We start from the raw sequence: 20,938 nt of genomic DNA on the forward strand, positions 1-20,938 counted from the left end.
GTTTAAATTGGCTGCCGCGATTCCCTACAACTTTGCTTTGGGACATCCTGAGGTCATGAAAGGCAGCGTATAAATACAAGTTCTCTCTTTTTATATATGTATGTATGTACCACCCCATGACATTGCCCATGGAAAGTCAGGACAAAGCTCATTTCCTTCAAGAGTACATTAATGATGCCATAGGTATGGGGATCTGGAACATCAAATAGTCTCTAGACCCAATTAGCCTTTTCTGGCTGCAGAGAATGTAATAATTTGGAGTGGCAGTTCAGAACTCATTCATACATTCCATGTATTGCTGCAGCTGACAGTCCTTTTCTGCTGTATCCTTTCAGGCTCTGTAAGTGGTGTTTTGGCACTTCAGTTACTCTGAGTCACTAATCATTGGAAAATGCATAATGCCTGTTTTTAACAGAACAATATAAATTGAAATGTTAATATACAGTGAGGCTTGGCACCTGTACATACTGTACATTGTAATTGGTTATATGTTTATAGAACACTTGTTAAGTAACAAAAGGCTGAAGGCTTGATATTCACCCAGTACTCATCAGCCTCTCCGGTTGTCAGTGACTGAACTCTCACAATGGACATTTGGAAATGTTCAAATTGGTTCTGGATCTCCAGCTTCTGACAACATTGATCCCCAGGCCTACATACTCGCCCTGACACCAGTTGCCTGATATTTTAATAAAATGATTTTTCATGCATTATCATCGAATGATATATTTTTGCTCGTGCCCTTTGTTGATTATATTGTATTTGTGAAATTCCCACACCAGTTCTTTAGCATCTGGACTTTTGAAAATTGACCATGTGACAGTATTAAATGCAGCAACAGTTTGTAGTATATTTTTATTGTATCACAGCAAGCCTACTAAATTTTTCTAATTGAGCGAGGGCAGGGACTGGGAACCTCCGGGTAGGGCAGGGACTGGGAACCTCCGGGTAGGGCAGGGACTGGGAACCTCCGGGTAGGGCAGGGACTGGGAACCTCCGGGTAGGGCAGGGACTGGGAACCTCCGGGTAGGTAAGGGACTGGGAACCTCCGGGTAGGTAAGGGAACCTCTGGGCAGAGTAGAGACAGGGGACCTTAATTGAGGGTGGAAAGTGGGAGAAGACAACTTGGAATCAGTTCTGATAATGTGGAGGTAAGTAGGGAACCAAGAAGAGGGGAAGAGGAGCAACAATAAGGTTAGGAGGGCAGGCAGGCTGGTGGCCCTAAAGGCTCCAGGGGTCAGGAAGGAACGCACGTAGAAAAAAACATCCTGGTCGTACGAAAGTAAAGAAAGTTAACAATATTTTTAAAATATATAATTTTTTTTAAAATGAAAACCTGCTACCTACCTCGCACAGTAGAAATTCAATATGGTGGAGCTTTGGAGCTGAGAAGAGGAAGATAACCGCTCCAGAGTGTCACCCAATTGCCAGACCTTGTAACTGAATGCAGACAGAAAGAAGGCTTTTTTTAACCATATGCTCTCAGTATAAAATATGCTATTATGTGAGAAGCACTGTGCAACACCTTTAACGTTGAAAGCACCTATCACAACAGCAACTAAGACGTAACAGGTATTGTGGGCTTTTGCATGTTGACATAGGAGTCTTCAGTAGAACGCCTGCCCCGTGTAAATGTTGGGTTAAGTATCACAGTTTCGATGTCACACTTTATTGCAAATGGAAAAAAAAAGAAATAAAGCTCGTCATTGACCCGGAGCCTGAAACAAACAAGCACTTTCCAATATGCAAAGGACCCTCTTTATGCAACAATTGAAGTCTGATTGATTTGAGCGTGTGTTCACTTAATAAGGGAGATCTGCTGGTATTATTTTGGATCAAGAGTTTGAAAGCATTTAAAACCTATCCTGTATATGTTAATTTAAAAGGTTTATTTTTTTTAGAAGATTTTTCTGTGCTGTATGGAATCATAAAGGGAATGAATGGGGGGTTGTTAATAGGCTATACCAACACTGATACTTCACTGCATTGTTGGTCGTGCCTCCTGTCAGATGAGACATTAATCCAAGGCTCCATCTGTCTGTTCAGGTGGATATCAAAGACCCTATAGCACTGTTCAAAGAAGAGCAGGGGACTTCTCCCAATGTCCTGGGCAATATTTATCCCTCGATCAACATCACTAAAATAGATTAACCGCTAATTTATCTCACTGTTTGTGGGACCTTGTGTGCAAATTGGCTGCTACTTTTGCCTCCGAAACAACAGTGGAGCACTTCAGACATGAAAGGCTCTATATAAATGCAAGATAGTTTGTTCGTCCTTTCAGTATACATGCTTGGTTATGGTATGGCAAGTGCCTCGTAGCCCTGCATCTGGAACTCCTTTCCTAAACCCCTCCACCTTGGTACTTCTCTTCCCCAACTTTAAAAGTCTCCTCAAAATCTTAACTTTCCAAGCATTCTTTTGTTACTCTCCACTTACTCTACTGCTTAGTGTTTATTTCCACCCCCCCCCCCTCCATAAACTACCATGGGATGTTTATGATGTTAAAGCCACTATGTAAGTTTGACATTTCTCTGTAGGATTCTTTGCAGTATAGCTCTCATGAATAATTGGAAGAATCATTTTATTTGAATTGCAACTTGTTTTTATTAAGAAACCAAGGTGAAGAATCCTCTTAGTGCAGTAAACCTTTCATGCTTGAAAAGAGTATGAGCGATGAGGTAAATCTGGAAGTAGCGATTCAATACCGTCAACTTTGGACAGTAAAAGCCTGAAGATTACTGGAGGAATGAGAGGGAACTGTCAATAAGCTCACTACATGCCTGTGAGAATGGGAATTCACATGTAGCTGAGGTTGGAATGAATCAGGAAGTGGGATAGTTTCAAAAATAAAAATCCCAAGTGCTTGTTGTTGCTTTTCTTTGGAGGCGAAAATACCTATTTATATTTCCCCCTTCCTCTTTTGAAGGTGCTGAGCAATGCTGGGGTATGGTTTCATGGACCCCTTCGGTTACCAAGAGGGCAATCTTTATGTATGAACCTAGATAAGTGAGTGTTGGGCTACTCAACCATGGTGGGCATCATAGCTAAGCCTGCTCTGTCCTTACTGGACCTCCATACACATTCACTCTCCAACAGGAATCACTAGACTACAACTCGACGTGGACCTCCTGGCTGATTTTTTTTCACCGCCACCCCCCCACCCCCCCGCCCCAGCCCTGAAGTACCAAGATTAAATGTAGAGCCCCTCCAGCTATCCCAGCTGAGATCAGCTAATTTAGGGGGATTGAATCTGAAATGTCCCTGGTCTGGTATGGCTCATTCCACACTAGGCAGTGAATTTACCAACTGATCCATTGAGGGAACTAATTTTAGAGATTTCGAGTTAATGGTTGTTATCCAGGCTGGGTTGGAAAGATGAATAAAAATGGGAGCTGATTTATACAATAAAGCTGGCAACTTAAAATGCCTTTTACATGATATGTCATTGGCCTCTATTATATAATGGTTATTAAGAAGGTTCGATTGTACTTTCAAGGCAGAGCATTTTAGTAAAATATAATGCCTTGTGAAATGAATGTAATTTTAAATCCATTAACTCTCCTTCACATTGTGACCCTGAATGGTGAAAGAGTACTTGAAGATCTTTCTGTTTTTACCTTTGTGTTACAGCATAAAAAAAAAGTGATAATTTTATTTAAGTCATTAGTGCCGTTTGAGCTGAGTAGAATCTATTTTAATATAGTTACAACATGAAATCTGAGCTGTGGCTGAGAAGAGTAGGCCATGTCTTGATCATTTCAGTCACTAAAATGCATTGAGACACTGGCTGGGCCACAGATTGCCCCAGCTGAGATCTCCTTTATACTGACAGATGACCAAAGAAATCATCCTCTTGAAGCAGAGTGAAGCCAAAAGCTGTGCCTTACACAGGTTCAGATGTTTAATGTTTGAAGGTCTGCAGATCCTGTGTTTCTCTCTTGAATTTATTTCAAACTCTATTTGGTACTTGGTACCACATTAAATTGATGGCAATTTGTAATGCCTGGAGGCTTGTATAAGAGGTGGAACGCAAATGGATTTGGGTTTCAGATCTGATTTTTGCACAGTATATATAATCAGTAATTGCATTTAGTTTCTAAGTGCTGAAATTAAATCCAGATTTAACTTGTTGACAATTTAGCCTACTAATCCATTGCCTGTTCTTTATACAATAATGCCAAAAATCCTATGGAATAGTCCATGTAAAATAATCTAGGGTTAAAAATATTTAAGGAAAAATGTGATACTGGATTTGTAATTCACTCCTGTAAGTATTTTGCCTGCATACAAATGTTGGTGTAAAATGTAGTTTGCACTTCGCCCCTTCTCATCCTCTCTCCTTTCTTTCATTCTTTCTTTCCTTCCATACCACCCACCCCCCCAAAAAAAAACACATGGATGGTTCAGTGGGTAAATGTATCACATTATGTGACACCGAGCAATATATCAACAAGGTTCAGGTTTGGTTGATCTTTGTTATGGGTTCAGTAGGCTGAAGTCAATTGTGCAGCTGGTGAGTTACTACGATTGGGCTTGGTGTTCCTGGCTGAGGAATGGGTAAAAAAAATCAGCAAGGGTTCCTACTTATTATGAACCTTTCACCCTCTTGTAAATGCACAGCTGTGAATGGCAGGTGCTTTCAGAAAACGAATGCAAATTGGTCAATTTTGCAGACGATGCCAAACTTGGAGGGGCAATGGAATCAAAGGAGGCAACCCAGAAGTTGCTGAATGAGCTGGACAATATAGGTAAGTGGGCAGGAGAAGGGCAGATGAAATTTAATGCAGGCAAGTATAAGTTATTGCACAGAGGAAGGAATAATTGCTGGCACGTGTACTCCATGAATGATGAAGCTCAAAGAGATCCAGGGGCCTTAATAGACTTGACGCTAAACGTGTCCAACCAATGCAGAGCAACAGTCAACAGAGCCAATAAAATGTTGAACTACATGGGCAAAACTGTCAGAGAAGGTGGTCATCGAACAGTAAAGTGCTCTGGCCAGAGTACTCTGTCCAGTTCTGGTTGCCGAGGAACATGGGAAGAGATTCAAGTATCGGAGACAGTGTAGGGAAGAACCATGAGGCTGTTCCCTAGTGTCAGGGGTGAGAGTTATCAGAAAAGACTGAAAATACATGGATTTTCTGTCTGAGAGGTGATCTTTATGGTCAACACAATAGTTAAGGGAATGGAAAAGATAATTCTGGAATACTACTTTAAATTCATTTGTAAGAGTTGGAGAAGTGGCCTCAGGTTCAAACTAACAAAAGGCTAATTTAGGACTGATATCAGGACGTTGTCCTTCACACAGAGTGATCAACACTTAGAGTAGTGGAGGTGAAAATCCTGGCATCATTTAAGAGACATTTGGATGTTGTATTGATGGGACTATCGGTTCATTTTGGATGGATGGGTTAAGATGAGCTGAATGGCCTTCCTCATCTGTAATTATTTAGTTTTCTTCTGAAGATTGAGTTGGACTGGACTGTAATGGCCCCTGTGGTTAAATGACCCACTGGCAATCACACTATCCACACTCACACATGAAGAATAGCCATTTGGTTGAAGCATCAGAGAATGGCTGTTTGTGAAACTTTACTGCAGAATGATGCACTGTTTCAGGAGCAATGAGATAAAATCTATAGGGGGAAGAGATAGAGAGAAGTCGAATGGATATTTTTGTAACCATAGGACAGTGATCTGAAGCATTCTGCTGAGGTGACAACTATTTTGTAAAAGAGGGGACAACTAAGATTTTATGGTAATTTATGTATAGTGCTGACTAGTGATAAATTTATTTGTAGAATACAGGGTTCATAATCCATTGCATCTAAAGAGTACAGGTATGATGAAGAGTAGTCAGTTTGGTTTTAAAATGATCATGTCCTGGCTTACTGGAATTTTTTGAGGGGGTAACTAAGTTAATAGACGAGATGTAGTTTACGTGGATTTCCAAAAGTTGTTTGGCAAGGTGAGACTAGTAGGGAAGATTAAGGCTCAAGAAATAGGTGACAAGTTATCCAGATGGATGAACAACAGAAGGTCGTGATAAATGGAATATGCTCTGCCTGGGATAAAGTAAATCAGTGGTGTTACTCAAGAATCTGTTCTGGGACCTCTGCTGTTCACATTATTTGTGAATTTAAATGGAACATGTGTATAATAATAGTGTTAAACTTACAAACGACATGCAGCAATGTGAACAGGTAACAAGTAGAAAGGAGACTGATTATCTTTAGTAAGATTTGGACCACTTTATGTGGATGGGCGAAGCTAGGGCAGATGATTTTAATGGAGATAATTAGAGGGCAATATATTTGGGGGAATAATAATAAACATGTGTAATATGAAAGGGTACTTGCTGGCAGAGGGTGGAGAGGATTTCAGAGTGATTATTCTGCATGAAAACATCTGGTAATGTGAAACAATTATCAGTAAAGCAGATTGGGTACCAGGATATTTGTGAAGAACACTGGATTACAAATCTAAATAAATTAGATTGACTTTGTACAAATCAATGGTGATGCAATTTTGGAGTGTTAGAAAGGATTTGGAGAAGACTAACCAAGCCTTAAGGGATTACATTATGACGAAAGGCTCATGTGACCATACTAATTTTCATTTGAGGAAAAAAGATTGTGTAGAGACATGATGAGAGGTGGAGATAAGATTGAAATACACAGGCTATTTAACTTGGACAATGAACATAGAATTAGAGGATATGAGTACAAAATTCGAAAGCTTCAAGCAAGGATAGAGATTAGAAAAACTTATTTCCCCACAAGATAATAGACTCCTATACAGAGTAGTTGACTCAGACTAAATTGAAACCATTAAAATGGAGCTGGATTTGACTATCTGTTGAAAAGGAGAACATAGCAATAGGCATTTTTTTTGCTGCTTTTCAGGAAAGGAAGGGGGATAGAATTTAGTGTTCCATGATGTTGAGGTTTTAACAGGTTAACACTAACATGGGAGAAGTCCATGAGAGAATCATCACACATAGACTCTGGATGGAGCAAATGGCTTTACTTGCTCCAGACATTAAGTTCTAAGCATTGGGAAGACCAAAGCCATCATCTTGGGTCACTGCCACAAACTTTGTACCTTTGTCAATGACTCAATCGCCCTACCCTGCCACTGCCTCGAACTGAACCAGACATATTCAGCACCTTGATGACCTTACAACTCCATATCCTCGCCATCACAAAGACTGCCTACATTCCACCTTTGATATTGCCCGCCTCCACTCCTACCTCAGCCCATCTGCTGTTGAAATCCTTATCAATTCAATTGTTACCTTCTGACTCAACAATTCCAATGCTCTCCTGGCCAGTCTCCCATCCTCCTACCTCTGTAAATTATGAATATAAGATTGTGTTGGAAAAAAGTACGTTGTTGTATTTCTGGACTAATAATCCAGAGAACATGAGTTGAAGTCCCACCATGGCAGTTTGAGAATTTGGATTCAGTTTTTTTTTAAATCGGGAAATAAAAAACTGTTATCAGTGAAAGTGATCTTAAGCTGTCGGATTGTCATAAAAGCCCAGCTGGTTCACTAATGTCCTTTAGGGAAGGAAACCTGCCATCCGTGACTGCACTAAAAAAAAATACTTCATTGGCTATAAAACACTTTGGGACATCCTGAGGTCGTGAAAGGCGCTGTATAAATGCAAGTCTTTCTTTCTTACTTGGCCTGACCTACACGTGACTCCAGTCCCATACCAACGTGGTTGACTCTTAACTGCCCTCTGAAGCAGCCTAGCAAGCCACTCAGTTGTATCAAACTGCAGTAAGTGGTTCAAGCAGGAGTCCCACCGCCACCTTCTCAGGATAACTAAGAATGGGGAGTAAATGGCAGCCTTGCCAGCGATGCCCATTTCCCGAGAATGGTAAAAAAAACTTTCTGGTTGAACTGCAGCTTCTGAAAATTTGAAGGATTTTATGTTATAGTAACTTTAAAATCATCTTTAAAGTTAATTTTTCAGAGAGTCCCTGTCTTGTATACGAATTTTAAAAAATTAACTTCATTCTGCGGCTGAGTATGAAGGTTATTTTCACATGAAACATTTCTACTTTCCACTACAGAAGCATTTACCCTTATTCAGTCCGTTCTGACTGTATTGAGTGTTGGTTGGAGAGCAGATGCCTTGTAATTGAAAACAAAGCGTCCTTTTCTTTCACATCGCCATAAATAGGTCATGATGCAGTAAGACGTCCTTTCACAATTTGGAGCCAAGACTTTTTTTTTATAGTAATAAAATGTGAGCAGCTGAGAACAAAAACCAGGAAGTGTTGTATTTTTAAAAAAAATTCATGTAGTTATAGGCTGTTTTCTTCAAAAGTACTTCACAGGGCAGTTATATTACCCAGTTTACATTGATGCGAAGCTCAATGTCTTTGCACCAGTGCCAACTGTGTCGAGCAATTCTGGTCACCCAATGCACTCTCTGGCAAGTTTGAGACCACCTCTAGCAGGTGGGGATATCTGCAGCCAAGTGCAAAGCTAAATTTAAACTTGATTTTTAATGTTACCAGGAGCAGACTGTCCTGTTGGCGCTCTTCAAAATTTAACTGCAACCCACAGAGCTCCATTGTCCTGGATAGAGAGTAACGTGGGAGCCAGTATTGTAACTCGAGTGTGTCGTTCTGTATAGTTACTTGCCTCAAATACAAGTGCAATGGGGTATGGGAGCAATGTGTTTCTCTTCACCCAAATTTTATTGCTGTGGGTTATAATATGGTACAGCACAGGAAGGAGGGCATTTGGCTCACCGTGCCTGTGCCGGCTCTTTGAAAGAGCTATTCAATTAGTCCCATTCCCCTGTTCTTTCCCCATAGCCCTGTAAATTTTTTCACTTCAAGTATTTATCCAATTCCCTTTTGAAAGTTACTGTTGAATCTGTTTCCGCCACCCTTTCAGGCAGTGCATTCCCGATCAATACAACCTGCTGCATTAAAAAAATGTTTCCTCATACCGCCTCTGGTTCTTTTGCCGATCACCTTAAATCTGTGTCCTCTGGTTACTGACCCTTCTGCTACTGGAAACAGTTTTTACTTATTTACTCTGTCAAAACTGTCCATGATTTTGAACACCTCTATCTCCCCTTAACCATCTCTATTCTAAAGAGAACAACCCCAGCTTCTCCTCTTTCTGCCTTCCTCTGCTTCAAACCATGGAACTGCCTGTGATGTCCGCCTGCCCATTCTTCATAAGTAGTTGTGCCTCTTGTCTGAGACCAATACCTGTAGCATAACCAGCCTCTCCAAAGAGTTAATAGCTTTCCCTTTCCAGCATATTTTATAAGATGTAGGATACAAACATGCAAAAACTGTGATATCTTTGCAGAGTGCGACTGCAGCAAAAATTAAAATAATGAAGCAGTGGATGTGTGTGTATTCCACTGTTTTTATATAGGATTTTTAAAAACTTATTGAAGGGTTTTGATCACAGAATTTTTAAAAACCCTTTTCAACTGAGGTAATTTTGTGTGGATTTGAATGAATAATTAGTTTTGGTCGTATGTACAGTAATTATTGGCTTTTTACTTAACACCAAGCGTTGCTACCAAGTACTGTAGCAGCGAGCCTTATAAATTGACAACAGCATCACTGCACCAGACGTGATAACTCACTGCCATGAAATTAAAAACGACAATTTACTCGAAAGAATTATCACTTAATTCACTGAGTAAATTTGTTTGGTTTGTGTGTTCCTTACCACAGTGGGTGAAAAATTAACAGCGATACATCGAAAATAAATGGGAGTTGTGCACCGACTTGTGGTGTGTTGCACTCCTGTGAATGGACATCTCTGGGATCATTTTGTTCACGTCACTGTGGTGCTGATACTCTTAATGCATTGGCCAAAAATGTGCAGCGATTTCTCTCGGTTCTCAGCTGAGCTGTTTCCTCGGGGGGCGGGGAGGAGGGGAGGGGTGACAGATTCCTGTCAGTTGAGCACATCGCAGCTCCAGTGACGGAAAATCATGGATCCATGCAGGTAAGTAGGATTTATGGCATGAAAGGGGAAAGACTGGGATAAAGGGAGTTTGTGAAATAAATACGTTGTTGCTCAGCTCAGCTCCTGTCTGCTTGTTAGCTTTTGTGCACGGTTCGAATTGATCGGTCATGCCTCTCAGCTGTTGAAAACAGCACTAGTATAAAATCATTATGTGGTTGCCACAGCTTTCTTTTGTGCTGGGTAAATTTGTTCTTGCTGAACACAGATATAGATTGCTCAGGAGCAACAACTTTTCTTTTGAAGTAGGCTGTGCCCAGGAACAAGCACATTTTAAGCACAGCATTGCCAAATTGAAGTGTAGGAAAAGGTCTGAAATTTTAGATATTTAAAATAGAAAGATATAGCTCAACTCAACAGTATCAATTATTTCCCCTTCCATCTTACAAAAAATGTTGAAATGCTGCTTATCGCCATCCTGTATATTAATCGCTATATGTTAAGTGTCTCAAGGAGAGATCCAAGCCTGTAACCAAATGCAGCACATACAAGTTTCTAAATACTGTAAGCTCCAGAGCTCTCTGCATATCTTTATACTACAAACATGTGCTGCATAACACAAAAACTGGTAAGTAGCTGCTTTTCCTGAGGGGCTCCTTCTACAGTGTGTCACAGTGCTGTTGTCTTTTGGGTATAATGTCCCAGTTAGTTGCAATGACCTTGGTCCTTTGTGGCACAGCCTCAACCTTTTAAAAACACACTGCACACCTGCCTTCTAATGTGAAGGAAACTAATATGTGTAATACATATATTTAAATTTCTTTATTCAAATTACTTGATTAATCACACTTTTTAAGTGCAATAAATGACTTTGAATTTACAGGAGTAGACAAACTGGTTTGAAACCAACCTGAGAGCAATTTGAATTTTGGCAAGTGGTTTGAATCCAACCTGAGAGCAATTTGAATTTTGGCAAGTGGTATGAAACCACCTTGAGGAGATAGCCTTGCATCACTTCGGCTTTGCACCGGCCACAGAATATCTGCAACCAGCACGCCACCATTGTTTTGAACTCCCAAGATGATTCCAGGCAGCCTACTGAGCCACCTTTTGAGTTCTTAATGTTAACAATGAACTGAGAGGAGAATTGGCTCCTTAGTAACATTAAAACATTTTGTTGGCATTGCAACACCGGTAGGTGGAGCTCTGCACGCGCACTGAGCCTGAACGCAGACTAGTGCGGGGCAGGTTGTATAGCGCAATGCTCTTGGCCTATCACTCTAAAGCAAGTACACCTCCAGTTCAAAGTCACCCTATGAACCTAAATGTCCATTAATACATTTTTTTGTGTAAGAGTAGTAAAATGTGCTTATTTATTATGTTTTCATTTTTGAACAAGTAAATTATTTATTTAAATATGTTTAGCCTTTGGCGAGAGTACCACAAAAATAGCAACATCTAACATCATTAAATTATGACTTTAATGCAATTTCAGAAACTCTTGAGGTTGTGCATCCTCACAGATCATAGAGAAATTGCACGTGTTGTCGGTTCGATCTTCGGTGTAGAGTTAGCCGATCTCGGGGGCAGTTGGGGGGGGTGGGTGGTGCTACAGATGGCTTCAGGAAAAGTGGGTTATGGAGGAAAGAACTCAGTTGGGGGTTCCTGCTGCTGCTGATTATCTGGTGACCTCTCGCTGGAAAGTGTCTTGTGCGAGGACAGGATCAAGCTCAACAGTGATGTTCCCCGCTCTTGAATAAGCTGCTGATTCTCACTGCTTGAACTCATCTATGAAGAATGCCATTAGGACGAAGTTCCAGAAGTGTGCCGGTACCCCAGTAGACCATCAAGAGGAGGAAAGAAGTGAGAGGGGAATCTGAGATTGTGTATGCAAATTATATATAATCAGGAAGCGTATGAATTGTATTTGAAAATTGTATGTTTTAAAGTTCCCTCAATGTAGGGGAGGGACTTGTACATCAGTCCAGTTATTGGCTATTGAAACCTATAAAAATAGAGTGAATTTATACATTTGCAAGGTTATATATTCCAGAATTTATGGTACATTTAAACTGTATAAGTTTTTATTTATTGTCGACTTGTGTTATGATCATTGCACACCTCTGTTGTCGAGGGGAACCATTGACCAGCTGAAAAATTTTATAGCAAGCTCTAAAAATAACTACGCCTCCCTTTCCCAAGGGAGTAATTTTGTGTGTCGGCCAATCTACTGGAAGTCAGCTGTCCGTTGCCAGCAGTGCAAATGCGTGAGGTATTCAAAGCTGCCTGGTGTGTTGGTTTAAGATGCTCAGTCTCGAGGTTGAAGGTTGCTGCCTGCTGCATGACACTTGAACACACAAACATCAATTCTGGTGAATGAGTTTGCAGAGATTTATAACTTGTCAGAAGTTTTGCAATAAAAGGGCTCCACCCTGGGTGGAGGCAGAAACGTGTACTTGCCTGTCCTCTTGCCCGCTGCAAGCAAATCTTCTGGAAAGCTCCAAAACAAAGATGGGGGTTGGTTGTTGTGTTGCTTGTCATTTCACCTGTGGGATCTGACTTTGAATCCAGCCCAGAACAATGGATTGAAAGCCCTGTCCCTGATTGTAATAGTATACCCACAGGTAGTCAAAGCCTAGCTGCTTGTGTTTATTTTTTCCACGATTCTCAATCGCCCCCAAGATACTAACTCTTGCTTAGGTTCCATGTGAGGCAGCGACCCTTTGTTACCTCACCCGAGTGATGCTTGTTAATATTGATCCTGGACAGTAAGTGATATCAGACCAATTGACTGTAGTGCCAGCACAACCTGGTTCAGTCCTCACAGGAAGTCCATACATCCTGCTTTCCAGCAGAGGTCATTGGATAACGATCTGGAGTAGGAACCCTGGCTAATTTCCTCTCCCTTACGCAGGGATACAGAGGCCTATTGTTCTGCCCCGGTTGCTGTCCCAGCAGATGATCGGCAATCAGCACAAACGGAGATTCGAACTCTGCACTTTTGGTCTGCAGTATAATATTGCATCAGCTGTGCCTTTAGCCATTAGACCACCACTCCCCAAGTGAGTTTGTCCACAACAGGAAACTGGCTATAATTCACAGTGATTTGCAATTCTCACTTTATAAAGCCAGACAACATCGGTACCTCCTTTAGAGTGGTAGAGACTGATAGGAGGAGAGTGCACAGGTTCAAACTGGGAAAAGGAAAATTTAGGACTGATGTTGCGATGAGCTTCATGCAAAAAGCACTCTGTACTTGGAATGGGCCCCTGGGTAGAATAGTGATGGCACTTGGAATCATTTACGAAACAGTTGAACGATGTGTTTGGGAGGATGGATGAGCTTGAGTGGGCTTCAGTGGAGAGTAAAATTGGGTGGGGTGTAAAATCAGCCTTGCACCTGATCCCGTCAATTTCCTGATGGGCAGGTTCGGTTAAAATTGCCCCCACTGTTTCTCTCAAGCTCAGTAGTAAAGGGTCCCGAAGTCACTCCTTGAATTCAGCAAAGCTGAAGAAAGCGGACTATCAATGCATTTTTCCCCCAAATGTCCCAAAGCATTTCATTTAATATGAATTATTTTTTGAGTTGCAGTGAAGACCAATTGACTGTAGTGCAAGTATACTGTAGTGTAGAAGACCAATTGACTGTCATACAAGGAAAGGTGGCAGCCATTTTATGTGAAACAAGAGTTAGTATGTGGAATTCTCTGCTACAAACTGTTGCTGAAGTATACACCATAAATTCTTTTCATCGACAGCAACAACAACTACTTGCATTTATATAGCGCCTTTAACGTAATGAAACTTCCCAAGGCGCTTCTCATGAACGTAGTTAGATAAAATTTGACACTGATCCACAAAAGGAGATATTAGGACAGGTGACCTAAAACTTGGTCAAAAAAGGTAGGTTTTAAGGAGCGTCTTAAAGTATGAGAGAGAGGGGGAGAGGTTTAGGGAGGGAATTCCAGAGCTTAGGGCTCAAAGGGAATTAGATATTTGATCGAAAAAGAGGAATATTAGAGGGAATGTGGAGCAAGCAACATGGTGAGATTAGATTTGGTGGCTAAAGTGCAGAAAAACACTGGTGTAGGCTTGATGGGCCATATGGCCTGTTGCTGTGCTGTACCATTCTGTGATTCCCACTAACAGGAATGAGACAAATGACCAATACATCTGTTTTTCATGGTATTGGCCCCAGAACATGAGATTCTCAAGTTTCCCTCTAACCATGGTCACTAATTTATGTGAATTGAATAAGTCAAAGCCCAATTTTGTTACATGGGATTCCAGGATTTTTATTGGTGTTTTGGGGTTTGAATTATATGATTCTACCCATTTTTCTCAAAAATCTAAATTAATGGTCTTGTTCATAACATAAGCCTCTGAGATGAGAGACTGACCTCATGGCTCTTCTCTGCACTGCTTCCAGGGTTTGAATGTCTCCCTAATGTCTCAGTGACCAAAACTGGATACAGTTCTCAAGGTGTGGTCTGACTACAATATTGTACAGTTCTAGCATGACATCCTCTGATTTATACCCCACTGATTTAACATTATAGTTCAGCATTCTGTTTTCTTTGTTGATTGCTATTCCACAGTGATGGGACATAAGTATTAAGTCGTTAGCTAATTCGACACGATAATCTATTGCACTCTTGTGGTTGTCTGTTTTTACTGAATAGTCCAGACATTTTATTCTAGAGTTAAAAAAATAAAGAAAGACAGACTTGCATTTATATCGTGCCTTTCACAATCTCAGGACATCCCAAATGCGCTTTACAGCCAATGTGATGATGACCAGATAATCTGTTTTAGTGATGTTGATTGAGGGATAAATATTGGCCAGGACACCATTGAGAAATCCCCTGCTCTTCTTTGAAATAACACTATGGGATCTTTAACATTCACCTGAGACAACAGACGGATCCTTGGTTTAACGTCTCATCCGAAAGACCTTCGACACTGCACTGAAGCGTCAGCCTAAATTTCAAGCTCAAGTCTGTGGAGCGGGACTTGAACCCGCAACCTTTTAACTGAGACAAGAGTGCTACCCACTGAGCCACGAGTGAGGCTCACAGTTTGATTGTTGTAACACTTGGAGATGCTGGGGATTGAACCCGGGGCCTCAGACATGCAGAGTTTGTCTTTTGCTGTCAAAAGCTTTGATTTCCTATGTAAGCTGCTTTTAAAGGGGGTTCTTCCATGTATTCCAATTATATATGTTGCTTTGATTATTGTTAATAAAACGAAATGCGTCCAGAAGGATGTAAAGGCCTAAAAATACTGTACTTAAAGAACATCATTTTTTTTTCTTATCATTAAGTGATAACCGAGTGACTGGAGCTGAGCAGATGAACCGTGAAGGTGCCCACGGGAAGACTCCCGAGGAGATGTACATCCAGCAGAAGGTGCGAGTGCTGCTGATGCTGAGGAAGATGGGATCAAATGTGAGTGTGAACTTAGTGTGCAAATCTAACTTTGACTGTTCCATCCTGGGGTATGTGTGTCAAATAAATATTTTTGTTCATGTTCTGTTTTCCGTAATTCTATTCAGATAAAGGGCCTGACTTGATACGTTATGCAGTCCCAGCTTATGCTCTAGAAATATATTTTAAGGAATGTTTATCTCTCTGTGACTCATTGATGCTGTAAAACATAAGTGTTTAAAAACTAGCAGTTGGGGAAGGCTTGGAAGTAGGATTCCAGTCTCTCTTACCAGTAGCTCATGGTAAGGCTACCTTTCAGCGCTGATATTTATTTATCCTTGTTCATATTTAGAGTGCCAAAAGTCAGGAAGCTAAGAATTTAAGCTAGCTCTGTGAAGGGATGTTAAAATATACACATATTGTAGCAGAGCCCAGGAAACTAACTTTTTAATCTCTACCTCATGTGTTTTTTGACACAGAGAAAAATAAAAGCCACTTCATATAACAGCTTGGAAGGAATGAAAAACCGTTTTAAGTTTATAATACCTCCGAGTGAAATACATTTGATATGGTGATACAATAAAACTTAATTTTTGTGTTACAAACCGGATCTTCAATGGTAAGCCAATAAATATTGCATTTATCACACTTAGGAGAGGCCTACACAACCCGCTCACAGCAACAATGCTCCTTAGTTATTTTGTACCCTCATTTGTGGAATGAATTTTGCATTCAATAGCCTGCGACAGACCATCCATGGAGCTGTGAAAGTACTAATGAGTCTCCAGTTTACCTGATTTCCTACTGGTGTAGACTGTTTGCTTCATTCTCAGCATCTCCCACGCATCACTGAAATAAGGCTCTGTCTATGTTGTTGCTGAGCAGCACTGAAGCCTGGGCTTACTCCAGTGATGTGTGGAAGACAACTTTGATTTGAAAAATGAACTCAGGTTTGCAATTGCAGGATCCTGTCCATTTCAACAATCTCAAATTGTCAGGGTTTGCAGGCTGAAAATCTTGGGATTACAGCAATAAAGAAACAATCAGAACAAAGTTCGCTCAGTTAGAAGGAGTTTTGACGAAGGGTCCGCACAGTTGCTACCTGACCTGCTGAGTGTTTCCAGTGTTTTCTGCTTTTGTTTTGGATTTCCAGCATCTGCAGTTTTTTTGCTTTTTATTTACTAACAGCAGCACTGTGCTTGCTGAGAAAGAAGGACAAGGGACATGAGGAGAGCTGTCGAAACTGCCAAGGTACTGTGGGATAGAAAGTGTGGAGAGAGGCACAAGTTAGATAGTGACTGTGGGCAATATAAAAGTGTCTTTTGTATTGAACTGCTGGAGAGGAAATATGAGGAGCTGGTGTTTGAAAGTCTGTTACCTGCTGGTGAATGTGACCAGGAGCCAAGGCAATACTATAGAAGCTTCAAAAGTAATAGTAAAAAAAGGGCAGTTTATTGGAGCAACTGATTTAAATATTTGCCAGATCGGAGTGGTTTGGTTTTGTAGGGAGCTGTAGCACTTCTGTCTAGTAATGAATCAAGAAGCTTGTAAACATTAAAGAGAAACAAAGATCCTGTTAGTAGTACAAAAGTAATAGTAAATAGCAATCCTGATTCCTACTCAGGATCCTGGGATTTGCAAATTGGGAAAATTCCAAAGAGGAAAGGATATTCAGGTATGCTACTGACTCTGCTTAATGAAGTTGTTAGAGAGTTTTCTGAGTGCATTTTATCAAATCTGTGGAATGTCAAGATTGCTCTTTGGCAAACTAGGGAAAAGGGCTAAGGCCGAAAGTGCAGTCCACTGCTAAAGTTAGAATAGGAGAGAATGAGATAAATCAAGAAGTAGTGGCTGGGCAAATGGTCAATTTTAGTTGACAAGACTTTAGATATAGAGGCTATTAAGACTGTTGGCTTAAGTGGGGTAAGTTACCCCCATTTCAAGTTCTTCTCTGCGCTTTCTCCCAATGTAGTGATTCATGTTGGGCATATAATTCCACTAGTGTCCCTCTGGCACCTCACTTAAGTGACCACATTTGAGAATGGACAGTGAGTGTCCGTGGGCTATTCAACCATAAGAGGAATGACAGTCTAGCCCGATCTGGTCCTTCCCTAACGCCCACATATGCTTTCCAATTGGTGTTATTGAAATGAAGAGTGGAACCCTTTTTTTTTGCCCTCTGCCTTGTTCCTGATCTAGAGACGCTAAGACCAGTGCTGCCTTGGCTGAGATGAACTAATGAGATTTTCCTCATCTGTATGGTTCAGTGCCACACCAACTGGTGCATTTATCCATTGAACCAATGGGAATACATTTTTCTTCATTGAGTATAGATTTGTCATCTTAGAGAAAAACATCCCATTCAAATTGTTGAATATTGACTTACAAAGCACCTTTTATGCCTTAATGAATGTATCCAGTGAATTAATGAAGCCCTACCGACCAGAAAAAAAAACTGTTTACATTTCGGCAATTATAAGTTGGCACAGTCTTTTCAATCAAGTACTTTGTTTTGCCTTCTAGTCAACCTCCCTTGAAGGCACATCCCAGTAGGTGGTTAGTCATGTTAATAACAGATTCACATTGACTGGGTCAACAAACGCTCCCAAATCTTTCATTTTCCACCTTTGCTAATGGACATCAACTTCATCATGTGTTCTGTACCAATGTGTATAACCATAAACACACAAGTTGGTAGTCCATGCAAAATAGTATATTTACATCTTCATTAAAATCAGTCTTTCCGTCCTTGGCTTGGTGTCACCAGCAAATTTCAAATTAGTACAAGTACCCTCTTTTACATCTTTTGTGAATTGTTTTGAGCACAAAGAGATCAGAACCAATACCCATGGAGCTCACCACTCCCGAACCAGAGCTTTTTCCATTTATCATCTCCTTTTGCTTTCAATTGCTAATCTAGTTTCAAATCTAATCATCAAATTTGCTATTAATTTCAGGAGCCGAAATGCTTATAAGCTTCGTGTGAATTGTTATCATGTCTTCTGAAATTCCAAAGTAGAATTCCAGTGGCTTTCTGAGGCACAGCCTCCCCATTGGATCAGCAACTTTATACATATCTGGAAGGCCCCAGGCTCCATTGCCAGTCCATGCTGATCTTAGCTGGACCAGAGGTAGGGGCACTGATTCCCCTGAGCTTCCGGAAAGCATTTGGCTAAATTGTAATGCTAAATTTCCAACTAGGAAACCAAATTCAAATCCCAGTCTTGACCAACATTTTGAAATCTGTGGCTTTCGTTGAGTGTGAACTTTAGGGAAAGGGAGAAACGACTGAGAGTTCTTTATGTACCTCTCAATAGCATCTCTGTGTGAATCGATCATAGAGCAGCATTGATGTCTGCGAAAATCATGCTTTCTCAGCAAAAGAGAGATGTATAGATACAGAGGGGTATCTTGATTGAATGAAAGCCAGGGGGGAGACATCTGCTAACTCCATTGGCCAGAAATTGTAGACATCAGTGCTTTTTGTCCGGAGGAATATAGTGGGGAATTAGTAGGTAGCCATGGTACAAATTGCATATTTCTACCCAAAGTACCTACCTCTGTTATCACAATGGTAGTAATGGGATTACCCCTTTTTCTAGTTTGTAGTATGCTACATTTAAGGGAAATTCACAAACTGGCAAAGGAGTTCACGCTCACTGAGTCTAAATGGAAAGGTTCCTTCTATGTTTTTCAGACCAAGATAAGAGCTTAGCCCAGATTTTCCGACAGGGTGCTATCCGCCAAAATTGTGGCAGGGTGGGACCTCCGCCCGATCACAGTGGCACTCACCCCACTGATGTTTTTTAAGCCATCTTAATTATAATAATAATGAGGGCAAGCTCCAGGCATTGTAAATGCCTCTCATTGAGAGCTCTTCATCAGGGGTGGGAAATAGGGTGCTGCAGCAGAAGTTAAGCACTGGCAGCAGCTTAAAAGGTCAAGCACACTGAAAACTGGCTTAAGAGCAGATTTGTAAATTTAAAAAAATGTCTTAGTTCTGCAGGGAGGCATGGAGCCCCCGGGTTCTCTGAGGCAGCAGTGGAAATGCTGCTGGGCCATTTGAGGCAGAGTAGGGAGCCCCGGTTTGGGACAGGGCAGCAAAGGCCCTGAAAGAGATCTGCACAAGCTCATTGGAAGGAGAGGGTCATGGCAGTGAGTGCCAACTCCACACTCAACAACTGAGTGGCACAAAAAGTTTAATGACCTTACCAGGTCAGGCAAGGTAAGGGAAGTCAGCTACATTTTCCAGGAATGTACTGTACTAAGTACATCTGCCACTTATAACCTTCAATGTGTTCCGCAAGAGCTCACTATCAATGCCCAGAACATTGCGTGGGGCCTTTTACAGCTCCCAGCCATCAACTGTTGTGTTCCTTCCCTCCCAATCTGACATGCATGCCCCCCCACTATAAGGTTTACATGGTATATAATTGTTCACTTCACGCACCTACCATCACCCTAATTAGGTCTAACTGCTGACACCTCGTTTTGAATGCATCTCATGGCAACTAGAGGTTATTCTCTCATTTTGCATTCTTTTTAACCAAGAAGAGTACCCTAACACAGAGACTGGAGACAAGTGGTGACCCCTCCCCCAACCTCTGCCCTTTCACTCTTTAAAAAGAAGCAGCTTTGGAGCTCAATGGGGACACACATGGGGGGGGAGTTAGAAATGGGGAGGTAGGAGGGCAGGTGCTCCCTATAGGTTTGTTGTGACATTCTGCTTCTCATCCCACTGTAGCCCACATTATCTGTCAGCAAACCAGATCATGAAACCCTCAAGTCACTCCTCCTAAAACTCGACTCCTCAGTGACCCATTCTAACCCCTCTTCATCTTGTCGTCCTCCAGATGTGCCCAGCAAAAAAAAAAATAATCTGAAGCTATCGCATTCCAAAAATCTTGTCCTTTTTATTTTATAATAAGAAGCTGCTGCTAATGGATGTGCAGTTACTCAAAATTTGCAATACAACTTTGAAAAAATTGCACATGTGCAACTCTTGCACGCGCTCAGTCAATGCAACTTTGTTAGTTTGGCTAGGAGTTTCCCCGACACTGAGAGAAAGTGTGTACAAACTAGCAGAACAGGGGAGTTCTCCCCAGTGTCTCCTGGCCAATGTTTATCCTTCAACCAACATTACTTTAAAAAAAAATTATCTAGTCATTATCACATTGCTGTTTGCTCTGCGCAAATTGGCTACTGTGTTTCCTACATTACAACAGTGACTGGACTTCAGAAGTACTTCATAGGCTGTAAAGCGCTTTGGGAGGTCCAAAGGTTGTGAAAGGCACTATATAAATGCAAGTCTTTCTTTTAGAAATCGAGCAAGTGCATTGTGAACAAACACTGAGAAGTTTGCAGTTGAAGAATGAGGAAGATCATGCTATTGTTATTCAGCTCTCAGCAAGTTGCAGATGGCTGTTAATCTATTGTGATTTAAATGTCCAATGTTAATTCTGAGAAAGAAACCCCCTTAACAAAAAAAACTTCCTTCCTCCTTTTCCTTCATGTTTTTCTCATTCCCTCATTTCCTGAAGGTTTTGACTCCT

At 41.0% G+C, this 20,938-nt stretch overlaps 1 protein-coding gene across 1 annotated transcript in view; it reads left to right on the forward strand.

Moving 5' to 3' along the window:
• ctnnbip1 (catenin, beta interacting protein 1) overlaps window positions 1-20,938 on the forward strand; it is a 74,460-nt gene that overhangs the window by 14,189 nt on the left and 39,333 nt on the right. The window contains exon 2 of the mRNA XM_067970350.1: window positions 15,284-15,407. Coding sequence (XP_067826451.1) covers window positions 15,312-15,407 — 96 coding nt within the window. The 5' untranslated portion in view covers window positions 15,284-15,311. The remainder of the gene's footprint in view (window positions 1-15,283; window positions 15,408-20,938) is intronic.

Source organism: Heptranchias perlo, chromosome 32 (assembly GCF_035084215.1).
Source record: "Heptranchias perlo isolate sHepPer1 chromosome 32, sHepPer1.hap1, whole genome shotgun sequence".
Lineage (NCBI taxonomy): Eukaryota > Metazoa > Chordata > Chondrichthyes > Hexanchiformes > Hexanchidae > Heptranchias > Heptranchias perlo.